Source organism: Phasianus colchicus, chromosome 5 (genome assembly GCF_987193195.1).
Source record: "Phasianus colchicus chromosome 5, bPhaCol1.hap1.1, whole genome shotgun sequence".
NCBI lineage: Eukaryota > Metazoa > Chordata > Aves > Galliformes > Phasianidae > Phasianus > Phasianus colchicus.
Window position 1 is genome coordinate 10,796,851 of NC_143440.1, and position 17,346 is coordinate 10,814,196.

General features: G+C 39.7%; 1 protein-coding gene across 8 annotated transcripts in view; it reads left to right on the top strand.

Moving 5' to 3' along the window:
* The first annotated feature begins 34 nt into the window (after window positions 1-34).
* TRIM66 (tripartite motif containing 66) overlaps window positions 35-17,346 on the top strand; it is a 45,543-nt gene continuing 28,231 nt past the window's right edge. For 3 of the 8 annotated variants that reach the window (XM_031613860.2, XM_031613861.2, XM_090140467.1), the window contains exons 1-3: window positions 1,909-2,581; window positions 12,781-12,884; window positions 16,124-16,271. In XM_031613860.2, the coding sequence (XP_031469720.2) occupies window positions 2,368-2,581; window positions 12,781-12,884; window positions 16,124-16,271 (466 nt within the window). In that variant the 5' untranslated portion in view covers window positions 1,909-2,367. The other 5 variants (XM_090140466.1, XM_090140470.1, XM_090140465.1 and 2 more) reach the window with 5 other exon arrangements.

Here is a 17,346-nt window from a genome sequence, read left to right on the forward strand (position 1 = left end):
GCACAGCTATCATGCTTGGTCCTTCATGTTGAGGCTTAGGCTGGTTTTGCAGCCCCATTACCCTAGACCCTATTCCTCAGATGTATCTCCCAAATAGTCCAGAACATCTGGGGAATGTTTGAAAAACAAGGCCTGAGTAAATCGGCAGCTTCACTGCTTTTACCACCTGTTTTCATGAATGTGACTAAATTTTTGCCTTGTATTTCTGTGGAAGGTCATCAAATCTTTGGAATTTGAGTCCTTGTGTGGTGATTGGCAAGGAGGAAACTTGTTTCCCTTCATTTGGGCTGATGGCCCAAAAGCCAGGCTCTTCACCCTCCAGGTGAGATTGCTGCCAGCTGCTTCCCCCAGCTCCCTCACATGCAGATACTTCATATGCAGCCTCTGCTGCTGGACCTGATGTCTCCCATGGGCCACTGGTAACGTAGCTGCCTGGCTGCTGGTTTGCATTCCTGTCTCAGCAGGAAACTTACTGTTTTTTCTCACCATCATCCTCCATCCTACCAAAATGCTTCTACTTAGTTTCTCCTGTTAGGAAAAAGCATAAACTAAAGGAGTATGGAACCTGCTTCTACTCATTCAGCTGCTTGTCTGGTCTTCATGATGGTACAGCATTATCCCAATATTTGGTTTTGTGTTTGCAGTGATTCTCTGCGTTTGTGCTTTGGTCCCGAGCTGCAGTTTCTTTGCCTAAACAATGCGGTAGTCTAAGACCTCAACTTCCTATTGCAGACGTTGCATGTTTTTGTAGGATCTGGTTTGTCATCTTAGCAATGGTATTACAAGAAATGAAGGTGCAGCCAAAAAGCTGTGCTGCCCTAATGGCATTTGCCTCTGAAAGATGAGCTCATGTAATGGCCAGCATGTGATGTATGCCCCATAGCTGGAGACACTCAAGGTAAGGCTGGAGAGGCTCTGGGCACCTGATTGAGCTGCACGTATCCTGTTCATTGCTGGGGAATTGGACTGGATGGCCTTTAAGGGTCACTCCCAAATCAAATGATTCTGTGATTCTATTCTGTAATAAGTGCTTTTGTACCATCTATTACCTAAACTACAGGTACAGTCACCACAATTCATTTCTATACAGACCAGTTGTTTTGATGCTACAACTGTGTTTTAGTGGTAGGTTTGAATTTGTTGAGGTGCATTCAGTAAAGTTGATGGATATCTACCTTTTCTTAGTAGTGGGTCTTGGTTATGAAATGTGATATGGACATATGGTCCACTTTTTCTAAAGTAGTTTGAATAATGAAGATTTCAGGATGCAATACTTTTAAAAAGATAAACAAACAAACAAACAAAACTATTTGTGGACTTCTGAGACATCTATAATTTTGTTTCATTGAAGAAGGTGGTCTTTCTGCTAACCATATGCATTAGAATCTTGCTTGAGCCAGACCCCCCCAAGGGGATGTATATCCCTGAGATTAGAGCTGCTGCTCTTCTGTATTGGGGAGATCTTGAGACACTGCAAGTTTGTACTGCTGGCAGCAAGGCCACCACGCCAAGGCAGTGGGCAGTCATGTGGAGCTCTGGCCCCACCAGGGGGTTCAGTCAGCCAGAGGGGGAGATGAGACTGCTTGCTTTTCCTTCTCTGCTGCAACTTACAAAAGTTTCTCATTGCAGGCTGTATCTGGACATCTCTGTACATTTGAGAATCAAGTATGGTACATGATCTGCAAAGTACTCAATTCATTTTGAGGAGCTTAGGTTGGCAAAGGAAATGCTGTCCTGCTTGCAGAAAGTTCCAATTTGGTCTATAACCTGATGTGTGTTCACCTTGACAGGTGAAATTTGATCACTGCAAAGTGCACTTTATTAGATTTCTAAGAAGCTCGGCAGAAGTTGCATTGCATTTATCAAGGCAGCTTTCTAATGGGCATTGCCAAAATGATGGAGGTACGATCAGTTATGATTGTCTTTATTTACTTTACCTGTAAGCTCTGAAATACTGTGCTGAAATTATAAAAGCAATCAGATAATATCATCATTTTTATTGCATGGTTTCATTGCTTCTAGCAGGAAATGTACAGCATGTGACAGTTCAGCCTGATATCAGCCTTGTAAGTAGATCAATAGAACAGATTACTTCAGTTTTTTACAAAAGCTGCAAGCACTATAGAGAGATAGTGGTATCATGGTTTGTAAACCTTAAACCACACTTTCCTGCACAACAATCTGCAAAGGTATTCTTTTTTTTTTTTTTTTTTTGTCAAGCGGGTTATGTGATTTTTTTTAGCTGCAAGGAACTTCCTCTTTCTTCAAAGGGACCGAGTAAGTGTTGTTTCTGAGAACGTGCATCCCACTGCTGCCTTCTATTTTGCACTTGAGTGATCAAGTGTTGTGTGAAGCAGAGAGGCTGACATGAGCCATTTTGTGACTCTTCGTGTTTTTGATGTCAAACCTCAGCCAGCGGCAGTGGAGCCCCTGGATGTGCTGAGGAAATGCTTGGTGTGCAAATGGGATCTGTGCAGGAGAGACCCCAGGATGCTGCCATGCCTTCATTCCTTCTGTAAGGACTGCCTTCCAGAGCTGATTCAAGGATACATTTCCACTGTGCACGAAGTTGTGTATGAAGGTAATGTTTATGAACCTCTGATTGATCTAGGTGCTTTGTAATACAGTATTATAAACATATATGGCTTGAGAAACTCTTCTTTGTAGCTCCTTTAAAGAATAATCTAGGAGACTCAGGGTGTGTATGAGCAAGGAGTGGACTCAGGAAAACTTCCTTTAGCACGTTCTCCATCCAGCAGCAGTGCTTTGAATAGAAATGATGCAGACAGACAACATTTATGTTTTCCAGAAGGGTCTTGGTTTCATTTACCAAGTGTGACTTTATGAATATTTGCTTTGCTTAAAATATACAATGAAATGCAAGAAAGTAGTTGCTAGGCTAGGTTAATATTTAATCTTTTGGACATGGTGGACTTCTCTGTGGTAGTGGTTGTGGTTAGAGTTAATATACCTCCTCTTCTCTCTCTCCTGCCCCTGCAAACACCACAGCAAACACTGACATCCGGCTCTTTGCTTTTAATGGAGGGCACAGCAATTGTTATTAGAATATGGGTATTGTGGTGCACTGAAACTCTGTGCTTTCCTTTTGTTCTCATTTTAAGTGTGGTTTCACTCTATCTGAGCACTTATGACTGAAGGATACGCTGTAACTGGTCCTAACAAATTGCCTGAAGCTGGCTAGGACAAGAAGCATTTTGGGCTTTGTAGCTTTTGAAGTGCTGAAATTATTTGTATGGTTTCTAGTGATGCTGTTAATAGAAAATATGTAACTTTTTTTGGAATGAAAAGGGAATTGCATCTCAGAATGCAGTCATTTTAACTGAATGAGGCTTAATTACCACGGGGAAGCATTCCAAACTCATTACTAATTTATAAGGAGAGCAAAGGCACATAGATTGCTTGTATTTCCACAGGCTTTGAACTCTAGATGAATAAATCACATCGTTTATTATCTCTTCCAAAGCAGATTTTAGAAACATGCAGGAATAGAAGATACTTTCCCTGAGGTGATGATAATCTGCATTGATGTGATAACATAAACTAGATAAGTTCAGGTTCAAGAACAAGTGGAAATAGAGTTTGGAGATGACTGTTGAAAAGCTGGCAGAACACAGAAGATAAAGGAGGAGGGAATAACTGAATGGCAAAGGAGAAGGCTGTTCGTGGGAGGATGCAGACAGGAAAAGACATAAAGGTAGGGGAAGCAGACAGCAAAGCAGTCATTTCAAGGAAATGCCTCCTTGAAGTGTTAAATGCCCAGTCACACCAGGCTTTAAGTATGAGGGGCCTCTTTTGTAATAGAGTGATGTTGAAAACAACCACTACGTTGTCTTTTTTGTGTGTGTGCTCATATGACATCTACGTCACTCCTCTCTCCTCCTTGTTTTTGTTTGCAAAGTGGAAAAAGGAATTTATGCTTCTTGATGATCTTGGATGAAGTGCAGCTGGGGGGTTCTCATGAATCATTACAATATTAGAGGTTTATATGAGAGCAAATTGGGAAATATTTGTCTACAGTAGATTGGAAGAAAGATTGGTCCACATCTATATTCTTGAAGTTTCTCTGTTTACTTCCTCATTCATTTGTACTTGGGAAACTTCTATGGGAAAGGGCAAGATCAGAGAAATGGTAGAGGAAAGAAATAATGCACAATGACGACCCACTGTAAACGAAGTGAGACACCAGGTGCAAAGACTCCATTCATATATAAGCAACAAGAGCAGCAAAACCAAAACATCTGCGTCTCTTCAATCAGAGACTGAAACTGCAACCACTGTGAGTCAGCCAGGATACATTTGTGAGATCCTCTGATGGCATGACACCAAATACTGCTTATCTTATATGATAAGACTCATGGCTGATTTATAGGTAGTACAATACCAATCCAGTTTGCATTATGAGCATGTATATGTGCTGATGATTGTCTGTAAATATAACGAGAGCGAAACCACTTCAGCTAAGTGTGAAATGTTGTCTGTGGGAAAAATGTATTTCTTACTTACTGTAAATTCTTTAAGCAGAATATAAGAATGGAAAAAAGTTAATATATTTTCAAGTGAAGTCAGTCTGAGATTTGGTGCAAATGCATACTTTAATCTGTGGCTTTCACTATGTCATATTATAAGCAGTACTGTACGAATGAAAAATGTTTTCTAGTTGATTGTTGTTTTATTAAGATGCTGAAGAGATGTAGGTAAATGGTCCTGAGCTTTGATGGTGGTTGATGTTGGACACTTACTTATGTACCTACCCCCTTTGTGTTGAAGTCAACTCAAGAATGAAAGCTCTGAGATAGACTGAGCGCTTATGGAAAAGCTGTATATGTATTAGAATTTATTCAAAGCTGTGAGAACAGAGAGGTGTGATAGCGATTTGAGTGAAACAAGAAAATGAACTTTGCAAGCATGGCTCCAACAGGTCCTTCTGTTATGAAAAGGACTTTAAGACGTTCAGTTTTCACTTACCTTTCTGCGTACCAGTGTCACTTCCCTTTTTTTTTCCTTTTCCCTTCATGTGAAAAAAGATTCTATATTTTATTCTCCTCTACAGAATCCACATGATTTGTGCTTCCAGTCCATGTAGTGCATGAGATGGAACTCGTATAAGATATAAATAGATATAAATAGAGGGACCAGGAATCAGAAGGAGAATCTTCCATCTCGGCAGACCAAGGAATTTTCTCTCTGGTGATTTTCCCAGGCTTCTGCATAAATTCTAGCTGTGTGAACTGCCACTCACAGTGCAATGTGAAAACATACGGTTGGTTCTCGTGTGCTGCCCTTTTGTTCCTGTCTCCTTTTCACTGAGTTCTGAAAGCACTCATAACCAAATTTGTCTGAATTGGGGGTGGGCATCAAAATAAATTCCCCTTTATCTGCAAATCTTTCTTTACTTCAGATATTTGATGACGTTAGTCATTTTCATACTTTTAATGTCACCAATGTCAGAACTCCGGAAGGAGCAGGAAGAGGAGCTGTAGAGTTGTGCTGTGAAAAGTTTGCGTTTTTCAGAGACCACCTCATCTTGAAGGCTGTTATTTGTCCTCTTCAAAAAAAAAAAAAAAAAAAAAAGATAATAATAATCACAGTCAACCACTGTTTCAATCATAATTTGGGCCCGAGAGAGCAATGTTCTTGTGCTAACTTTCTGTGTTGTTTTTTTTTTTTCTGAAATGCTATTTTAGAAACGTGCTTTGGCCTTATGTGTTTCTCTGTCTTAGATAACAAAAATAATGGAAAATGGCTGCATAATTTCTTTTGACGTTCTGCACGGAAGTCTAAAACTGTCTGCACTTGTTTGTCACTAGCTTTCTGTGAGCAGCCAAGGGTCCAAGATCCTTGCTTAAATGCCAACTAATGTGGTGGGATTGCATGTTAGAGAAATGCAAACTGAACAGATAAAATAAGCAAAAACAGAATATAAAAGGGAAGAAATGTGACTTCAGCTGTTGACGTGTGTCAGCTTGCTATGTTCTATTACTGCTGGCTGAAAATACATGGTTCTGCTTATCTAATAAGAGAGATGTTCTGTATAACTGCAGATTCCCCATTGCGAAAGCCTTTCGTTGAAGGGCATCCAACACTTGGCCTAGCATTGGCCATACTTGCATTTACTACCTGCAGAGGCATCTTCAAGGGGTTGTTTTAAGGAGGTTGAGCTCTGACTCTTTTGGCTCTAGACTTACTTTTGCAATGATGTTTTGGCATAAGGGGTATGGTATGCTGGCATAAGAGAGGACTCTAGGCACAAACACAGTGACTTATCTTATACTGTGTCTGTGTGTAAGACAAAATGCACTTCTGCTGAGTTCTGTAGCACACTTTTGGGCTTGGAGTGGAGCACCTTGGTCTTCTTGGTGTAACAGCTTTTCTGACTTGATGCCTCAAATAACATTGTTTTGGTGCAATCATATAAGGCAAGTGATGCAATGCATCGTTCCCATTAGTTCTGAAGGAGAACACCAATTTGCTTTAATTAGATCCACTTAACACTAATATATCATTCATTTTGAAAAAAGGAAGTAAAAAGGTTATTCCAAAGAGGGCACTCTTGAAAATATATTAATTTAGTCATCCTAAAATGTGTTTAAGATTACTTATCCCTTCTCGCGTGGTTGTTCAGATGCCTGATCCAAAGGGCAAGTAAAACAGTGGGGGACTAGTTACATAAATATGAAGCTGTAGAGCAGGAGGTTGTCCTCAGAACTGTTTCCTATAACCTTTAATTGGGTCTCCAAGGAAGCGTAAATTACGCCTGCAGCTTAAGCTGTAGCTAATGCTCTGTGAGAATAATTATTCTGCTGATTGCTGGAGGAAAAAGAGTGGAGGAATAGGTGCAGCGTGCAGACAGCCAGTATGTGTGATAGCCCCACTGTTTGTTACTTTATGCTAATCAATTCTTAGGGCAATAATAGGTGAATTATCTGTGCTGGATCATTTCCCAGGCTACCAGCTTAAGGGCTCTTCCTGTTCAAACCTGACTAGACTGCAAGACCTTGAAACAAGTCTGTGACCCAAAGCTTTAGGTATTGAAAGGGTCTTTCTACTTGATTTGTATACACACTGCAGACACTAGTTTGCAGTTACAGGAATGATTGCTGCAAATTTTCTTCAACTCTGTCACTTACAAATTAGAGTATTGCACATAAAACCAGGAAGGCTCCCCAAAATTTTAGATCTTCGTGTTTTTACCGAGGAATTTTCAGTACAAGGATCGCTACCTTGCTGTCAGACTCATAGAATCAATCACCAAGGTTGGAAAAGATCTCCAAGATCATTCAGTCCAGCTGATTACCAATATTTCCCACTAAGCCATGTCCCTCAGTACAACATCTAAATTTTTCTTGAACATCTCCAGGATGGTGACTCCACCACCTCTCTGGGGAGTCTGTTCCAGCAGTTGATCACTCTTACAGAGAAGAAATTTTTTGCTAATGTCCTGTCCACATACTTTTCCCTTTCGTGGAAATGAAACTGCTTTGGGGTGTGAGCAACCTGGTCTGCAAGGAGTTAGGGTTTGAATGGTATATGTCTGAGTGGGCTTTGGTGGCAGAGCGCTGTTGTTTTCCTCAAGGCTGATTTTGGATATCCCAGGTATAAGGTTGAAATGTTCAGGTTGGGTGTTTGTGTCTGCCTACCAGATTCACTGTCTCGGAATTTTCTCCAACTTACTGTTTAGTTACTATTGGAAAGATGGAGATGTAGGACTGCATCTTCACATCCCTCCATTGATGGAGGTTCCTGGGAATCTGTTCAATGCGGTCTTCAGCGGTTGCTCAGTACTACCTGATAGCTCAGATACATTGAGAATAGCTCATCTGTTTCTTTTTTCCTGAGTATCGTTCTGAAATGAGGTTTTGTCCTGCGTGTCACAGTGACATGGCACACAAATCCAATATGAGTATCCTTGCTAGCCTTCATAAATGCATGCCCACCTCAGCAGCCAAGTGTGATGTCGCAAATGGTGATTTCAGAAGAGTAAGAGCTATTAGTAATGAACTTCTGAAAAAACAGCGTATGCAAATGTTGCTATCTCCTTTCTACCAGTATAGTTTAGATGCAAACTCTATGAAGTTTATGACAACAGCTCATGGTTTTTTTCCTACCTCAAGAGATTTTGATAGCAATAATGTCCCTCATTTGGGCATCATGATTGCATCATAACAGGATTTGGCTCCCAATCTCTTAACGTATAAACTCTGTTGTTTAAATGCAGTAATTCCATGTTGGATTGCTATTTAGATCCAGAAGTTGCATCATTCTCATATGTACAAACAGTGAATCTCTAGGGCTCCTGGCTACTCTTCCCTTCACCCACAGTGTGTAACAATAACATATGTAAGTGAGCTGTCTGCAAAATACAGGTTCTTCTAACAAGCTCACGCTGCTTTTTAGAGGCAGCGGTCTGGAAGTAAGGCAAGAGAAACATGTAGGGAATGGTCTGTGAAGTGTACCGTGGGGTGAATGGTGTTATGAGACCTATTGCTACCTGAATCTGGAAAAGCTCCACTCTTTCCTCCTGCACACTGGCTCCAGGTTATCCTGAGGACTAGGAGAAGACCCAGGCAAGAGAAGGAGGCGGATGATATTCATTCCATCTGTGGGGTTTTTATTTCACTTGTTCAGGAAAAATGCAACCAAGGCAACTTAATGCAGACCTGAATGAATCTCAGGAAGGCCAGAGAAAAAATCCCATGCGCTTTGTAGTGGACCAGTACATCTCTCTGCCCTGCTGATTCATTGGCATTTCTCGCTGAGGAGGGGAGAGCAGCCCCAGGTACTCTGCCAAAGGTGCAGCCGCTTCCACCTGCAATACAGCAAAGCCTGATTCCAGGGAGCACAGTGTGTGTGCAGTTGTGCTTAATAACCCCCTGCTCCTGACACGAGTGACTTGGTGTGTAACTAAGTGACTGGCTATCCTGAGGACAGGTAAGGGAAGTCATACTTTACTGATGATTTGTACTGCAAGCATGAGCACAGCCAGGTGCACTCGCTTTGTACTGTTGAAGTAGCTGCTGCTTGGGGCTCTTGGTTAACATCTGTGTAAGATTTGCTTAATTTTGAACAATTGCTTCATAAATCATTCTGTAGTGCATTTATAATGCCAAAAATTTATTAGACTCTTTTGAGAATATTGAAAAATATTGGGAGTTTTATGGGATGTTTCTGTTAAATGGAAAATGCATGAAGTGAGAAGTAAAATCAGATGAACCATTGTCATCTTCAGCGCTTCCACATTCAGGGAATCCTTCCTCTATGCTTCTAGTGGAGTCTGAAGCATAAAATCCAGTATTAGGAGATACGAAAAGGTGCTTGCTGGCTTGTTCTTGTATGAGTAGGAAACTACTTCCAGTGCAGTACTGCCAAAGTGTCCCCATTATTTCGTCTGTTAACTTACAGTGTTTATTCTCTCTTAGATTGGAGATCATTGTAATTCAGTTATTTGGCTATTTGAGGCATAGAATCAAAGCAACCATTTGGTGGTGATTTTGACATAATGTTTGACCTGTTTGTGTGGGACTTGCTTTGTGCAAGTAGCATAACTAAAATCTAAAATATGGGGATAAATTGTAACATAGCATGCTGGGCATTGCTTTTAGATATCCTCAGGTATTAATCAGCAGTAGTGTCATGTACCCCTGAAATCTCTGTGGTTTTAAACTCCTTAATACAATTGTGTTTCTTAGTATGCATAAGAAAATGCCGCACATGAAAAATATGTTTTCTTCAAGTGGAAAGTATTGAAGTTTTCTTTAAAGAACATTAAAAACACAATATTGCCTGTTCTTAAATTGATAATGTTCTTTACACACTGTATTTTATACTTTCCTGGTTTGAAACAGATTAGCACAATTTAAAGCTCACTTGAACTAGCCTGAGGCCACGAGCATCACATTAAATATCTTACAATTGGTATAATTTGGTTTAACGTTCTGTACTAACATGGTATCATGTTGAAGTGCAATAAAATATGTAACTTCAATATTAACTTTTTTTTTTAACCTTGTGGAGAATTGACAGAAGTTGTCCTTGCTGTAGCAAAGTCCTGAGTGCTACCTTTGTTTTCCTGTAAGCTGTATCTCCCAGAAATGCTTTGTTTAATACTGTGTGCTCACCTGCGTGGTGTGTCACTGAAGGAAGCTCTGATGACTGTGCACCCTTTCCTTCAAAAAGTAACCTACTGAGAATTTTCTTAGGTCAGTTTGTGGCATGGTTATGTAGCTCAGTATGGAGGCTTTATCTCTGTGTTAGCCAGATCAAGAGCTGGCACCGTTTGGGCAATTTCTGTTACAGATGTAAGAAAGTGGTTTGTGATCTCAAAGGGCTAGAGGCAATTCCCTGTGAAGTCATTAGATGGTTTCCTATCAGCTGCACCAAAAATTAGAGCATGTCCCATGAGACTTATTTGGGAGGCTGCTTGCAAAGTAGGCATTTTGCTTGCCAGCTTATCAATCAAAATGTATTTGCCTCTTTATTTCTGTGACTGTGGTGCTTTGTAAGACGCTCATGTGGAAACTTGCCCAGTTTCACCTTCTAGGAATTAGTGCTGCAGTTCCCTGACACTTGCAGTGCACACCATTTGCAAGGAGTTGGGGGCACTGTTTGGTTGATGCATCTTGTCTTCACGACTGCAGTGCTCCTGCTGTTATATTTCTCTGGAGAACTGAGCTTTGAATGGAATGTCTAAAAGACACCCAATCATAATTTGGGAAAGCAGGAGGTGGTTATTCTTTGACTAATACAAAAGCATCCTGTTGTCCTAGGATGTAACACATGAAGGTGATTAGCTACAAAGATTGTGGGTAAATAAGATAACCTTTTAACTGTGCTCATTATATTAAGGGTGCAAAGGAGAGGAAAAGGTTGAAAGACTTCTACAGCTTTCTGCAATTGTGAGCATCTTTATCAAATGGGTTTCTAGCCTGTTTGTAGCTCTGTCACTAGAGCATTCTAAGATGAAGTTCGGGCTCTGTATCCAAGGGATGAGGACAGTGTTGGCAATTGCTTGCATTACCCTTTGGGGTGTCTGGTAGCTGGGTAGCATGGCCACCTGGGGGCTCATGTGCACGTGAACACCAATGTACAAAATGCATGGTAAAACAAGGGTGAGGCAGGCAGTAGTCTGCTACCTGAGCTTCCAAATCACAGTTCGGTTGTAAATACAACCTTGGAAAATTGTAAGAAAATGGCTTTTCTTACAATAATAAAGCAAAAAAGGTCTAAAACTTGTGGCAGCAATTCTTTGTAAGAAGTACTCCTTCATAGGACATGCAATGGAACTCAGTGTTTTTTCAAAGCAATATGAAAGAAAGTGAACCTAGTCAGGTGTCTGACTACAGACTGATTTTGTCAGAAGCAGTAATGTAGAAAGGGTTTGTGGTTTGTGTGTCTCTGATAACGTGATGTCCTGTTGTTAAAACAGCAGTAGCCCAAGTCTGAAAATGGGGGCAGGCAGGGTTAGAACTGTCTTCTAGTCAGGAACCACAGGAGCTGTACCACGAGGGCAGCTAGCACTAGGGACCTGGAGAACATCAGTGTCTCTGGTGATCATCTCATGTGAAGAGTAATAGACAACTTCACATGAAATTAGTCTACAAGCCACTCTCCTTATTTAAAAGTAATTTTAGTCAAGGAAAGAGAACATCGAACAGTGTCAGTCTAGTAGGAAGTTGTAATTCTTTCTTTTAAGAACTTTAATGAGTTTGCATCGTTTAGCCATGGGAAATGTTGCTGTTTGTTATTGTCAGTGATCACTTGACCAGGTGAGAGTAGCTTTGAAATTTTGTTCTCAATGGAATGGAAAGAGTTAGATTTGAAAAAAAGATAAGATAAGGTAAAAATAGGCTAACACCACAACTTCTGAAGGTAGTTTGCTGAAACATGATCGAAACATGCACTTCCCTTTTCAAAAAATCACTGGACCATCTAGCAAAATATGAATGCTAGCCCCAGAAGCCCAGGGTTGAAGTAACTGCATGACTGCATTTTTGCATCTCTCCTATGGACAACTTCTTAAGCTGCAGTGTTAGTTCCCAGTCCAGGCTAACACAAGGGTTTATCCCAGCTGTGTATTAGCTTATGGAGGTGGAGCTAGGTTTTGCTGCTCATGTTGCTTGCATTGCTTTCACTGCTTCAGGAATGTCAGTAGAACATGGCCCAGTGTCCTTTTGTCACTTGTGGGTTTGTTGTAGTAGATGTCTTGTAATTCTGGTTTTTAAAGTTGAAACTTTTAAACCTTCATTCTGATTTTCTTTGTTTCTGCTAACAGCTTGTTACTTCTCTATGGCTTCAGTTGGATAGCATGGCATACTGTAAAAAATCATACTGTGATAGGAGGCAGTATGTGTTTTATGCTATGGTGTACCTCTGGTAATGCAAAGCTGGTTTAGAAGAATGGCAGCTAGTATCAGAAAGCACAGGTATGTCTGTCACAACAGTGTGCAGCTTAAAATGTAGCTCAGTTTTTATCAAAGTTGTAAGCCATGGTAAATTCATGGCAATTTGGACTCGTGGATATCCTTAATAAATACTGAGATAAATAGATAAGTCACCTGAACTGTGATGTATACTTCTAGGGATTTTTTTTCTTTTCTTTTTTTTTCCTTCTATATGTAATTAACTGGATCTAGCCACAAGTAAAAAAAAACCCAGCAATACCCAAGTGTGGTTTCTGTTATTTCCAGGTTCACATTGCTGGTGTGCGCTGTTATATTTGTGTTTGTGTTTTCTTTTTCTATCTTTTTTTTTTTTTAAATGTAGGTATTCTTTCCTGCCCGGCGTGCAAACAGACTTGTTTTGCAAGAGATGTAGTTGAAAATTGCTTTCTCAAGGATTTTCCCACTGCAAATTCAGCTATGGCAAAGGTGAGTGAAAACCACGCGGTAGGGTGCCTTGGGAGTTGTTAAAGCACTGACACTGTTTGACAAACAGAGAAGATCATTTTGAACAACAGAATCTTATGTTTTGCTTCTGCAGACAGTAGGTACGTCATTGCTAGGATGGACTTCCTGCCTTCATGGACTCTTCTAACCTTATTTGAAGATTGACCTTGACTGTAATAAAAAAAAATATACTGATGCTAGTGATGTAGACTGAATCTGTACAATTTATTGTGTATATTATTATTATAATTATTGCTTACACATATCATTACTGTGTATATATTATGTATTATCTGGAGGATAATGGATTTCTTGGGTGCCTCATTATCCCCTTTCAGCTCTCAACACAAAGTAAAGAGAAACAAAACTATTGGATGAATGGTTCCACTAAGATTACCCATTAGAACCTGTGGAAGTTTATCATTTTCTGATTATTTTAATGATAAAAGAAGTCACATTTGTATTTCAGTGTTTTTTGGGGGAATGGATGTAAAACATAATTGGAATACTTTTTCCATAATACATGATGGAAGATCTATATTTCCACTCCTCTAAACTCCTGTGGGCGCAGCAACAATTTGTCAATTCTGCCCCATGCAGAAGGCTTCAGATCTCTGTAAGTTACGTGAGTGAGTGAGTGACCCACTGATCTAGTTGCAAGCAAGTACTGATTAGCTGTGCATCTTCCCTGTCAATCATTTCCATGTTTCATTTTCTCCATTTTAAAAATGGAGAGAGCATATAATCTCATCCATAGAGTGCTCTAGGGGAATTCAGAAATCAAGGTGAGCAAAGTGTGTGGTCTACAGATCTAAGTTGCTTGAAGAGTGCCATGTAACTTTAAAACAGAATGATACGTTCACATATTCTCTGAAAAGAGCTAAATTCAGAGGATACTGTTGAATATGTAGAATGACCTTATTGTAATGGGATTTCTTAATTACTATGACTCACTTCATTTACCTTTCAATGAGAGTTGGTATAGAAAGGAAATCAAATGAGAAAATCTATTATCTAGATTGGTTTTTTAGACTTTTGTTAAAAGAACGTGCTTTTCTTTCTTTATTTTTTTCTTTTTTCTTTTTCCTGTTCTGTAACCCCTTAGGAGTCCTATGAGCAGTTCAGTAAAGCAGAATTCTCTCTGGAACACAGGAACACCCCAGGGGGACTAAAGAACCTTCCTAATAGTTTTTTGTTTTCTTCCCTTTTATTGACATTCATATGACAGAAAGCCCTGCTTACTGTCCTTTAAACACCCTTCTCTTAAAACTAGAGCCACATTCTCACTATCTATGGTATCAAGGGGAGAAGCACCAGCTCATCCAACTGAAGCACAGCCATCATTTTCTTAACTTACCTGATGTTCAAATGGGAATCTGCCAAAGCCCAAAACAGAGTGTTTGGGTGCAAGATGTGTTTCAGTGAGTTCTATCATACAAAAATGATGGAATGTGCTACCTACCAGCTGCAGAAATGTCAAAAGTATGCAGTTCAATGTCTCTTGCTGAAAAGACCATTTCTAAGTCATCAAATAACCTAACTCTGGGAGCTGCCTGTGCAGCCCCACTAAAGAGAATGATAAAGTTCAAATGAATAATAACAGCTTTTTTTTTGTTCCTCTTGTGGTGAAATAAAACCTTTAAGCCAATCTTGAGTCTCAGAGTGAGGTAGATATGGGTGTTCCACTTAATGTTGATACTGTGGCTTAACACCAAGAAGACCAACACAGAAAGAGCTGTAATTGTTCTTCCCTTAGGATTTCTAAGGTCATCCTTTGAGATGCAGCAAATAGAATACATATATAATTTTAATTCTATCAGGGCCTACATGCTGAATGCATGCTGCTATGTATGTCTCTTTGTGTTTCCCATCAGAGTAGCTGGAGTCCAATTGTAACAAAACATATTGAAGGTAAGCTGATGGACAACAGAATGGACACCATAGGAAATCCCTTTGGTGTCTATTTGCTGCTTTAGAAGCTGTGATTGTAGCAGTAATATTTAGGAGCCATGTGTAACTACAGTAGGTATTTTGTAACTGCATATATTGTGTTTGCATCTGATGATAAACTAGTGGCAAAGCTTGTATGCTTTGATGGCATAATTACATCACTGTCTTCACTCTGCCCATTAGTACTTTAGCATTGAGAATTTTCAAATAAGGTATTTTATGCCTTGTGCAAATCCTTTTTAAGTGAAAAGTCATTACACTCTTGAAATAACTCCTGAGTTCATTCTGGATGACAAAGGAATCAAATCACCCACTTCAATTACATGCTGCTTTATTCATTTCACCCACAGGGACAGCTCCAGACAACATGGCCTATATAACAAAAGGCGTTTCCTACGCTGTTGCATCAGTAGAGATGATCATTACTTACAAGTTTGGGTTCAGCTGATGTTCCCATGTCTGTCTTATGTTTCCATTTAATCACAGTTGATATCCATGTGTAAATAGATCTTGGGTTTGGTCAACTCTTCAGAGATTTGGAAATAAGTTTTATGTTAAGAATACGTGGGTGTTTCTGTATTGTTTTCTAAACTGCATTATTGTTGGCCTGTTCTACAACTGCACTGTATCACGTCAGTGGTTCATATCATGTTACAACAAATAAACTAATTTTAAGTGAAGCAATGTAGATTTAGAGTAGCGCTACTTAAGTAGCTCCAATTTATAAATGCAATTTCATATCAGTGAAAATAAGGAAACATCCTCCTACCTCTATATACCTACACATATTCATATGTATGTGTCAGGTTTGTGTGCTACTGATGTTTTACAGCCATCAGTATATAAACAGTAAGAGAAAGGGATTACAAATTCCATCAATCATTTTCAAAAGTAACTTCCCATAGCCATCCTTAAACTGAAATCAAACAAGTCTTAATTTATGGTCTTGTGGCTCTTCTGGTTCACAAGAAACAAGTCATTGTGGCGATTTATTCTGACCTTGTGAGTAACACAGACCCTAGGGTTTTTGCTGAATCATTCCTGCACTTTGTTATAATCACATACTAGAGCACCGAAAGACAACCAATGTGATTTAAGAGCTTTGGATATTAATTTTATTCCATTCCCATTTGCAACAATAACCAAACTCCTAAAATCACTCAAATCACACTAATCTAAGAAAGCAAAATAGGAAGCTTACCAATCTAGCTAAGTCTTTTTCTACAGGCTAATCTGTTATCCTTGCATGTAATCGCACTTTCTGTTCTTAGAGCTGCTCCATGTGTAAAGAGAAGAGACCTGCTCATAGCCTCTGTACAAGCTGCAATAAGTGGCTGTGCAGCACATGTACAGAGGAACACAGGCATAGCAAGGAAACTGGGGACCGCTTCCTGTCTGTATCCCTGAAGGGCTGCGCAGGTACTGCAAATACCCTTGAATATTTATATTTCATCTCATATCAGTTATTGACTAGAAAATGGAATGGCTGCAGGCTGTGTTCTGGAGACACCGTGCTCTGTGTGAGTGAGACTTACAGTGTCAGTGAGAGATTATTTGGATTTTCTGTAGCTGTAAGTGTCTGAGCTTGCCACAGTTAGCATTCCACATTATTTATAAAATTTTGATATTTGTGCTTCTTGGAAACAGTCTGTTCCACATATTTTTCAGTCTGTGGAGTGCTGGGCTAGGGTTTGGTGGGCTACCAGACCAGCTGGCCTCGACTCTGCAGTATTTCTGTCTCCATTTGGGTGATTTCTTTAGGGAAACTGCCATAAAGCAGTTGTCATGTTTATGGACAAGGTGTGGAAGTAGAGTCCCAGACAGCAAAACTCTGTGAATGCTGTAGGGTGTTCTTTTGTAAGTGAAAAGCATGGTTTTTGAGTATGGTCGGTGTTTTACTATCAGCAATTACAAATGAAACCCACTGCAAATGTCTTCTCCATGTACAGCAGTAATCCGCAGAGAGAATGGTCATCTCGTGTTGCTGATCATTATTTTCTTTACTTAGAGTCAGTATTGAGGCATATACTAACCTAAACTTACAAAAGGAATTTGTAACCTAAGTTAAGAGTGTTATAATTCTATAGAATGATTCAGATTTACACTTTGCTTTCATCTGAAGTTGTTTGTGCTGCCCTATCACCCTTCTTTATAAGGAAACAGAAAAAGGAATATACATAGGAGTAGCTCACTGCTTACGCAAGTTATAATGTGACTTTAGAATTTAGCTTAGAGAATCCTGTACTTCGTTATTGCCATAGGTTGAGTTCTTTGAATTCCCAGCTGTTCACGTGAAATCCAGTTTGTGACACTTCACTTGGCACATGATATGCCATTGACAAATAGAATGTGAACGGAAAGTGTAAGAATGATAATTACCATAGAGCCACCAAGGTTGGAAAAGGCCTCCAAGATCATCCAGTCCAACCATCCACCACCATTTCCCCACTAAAGCATGTCCTTTAATACATGATCTAAACTTCTCTCGAACCTT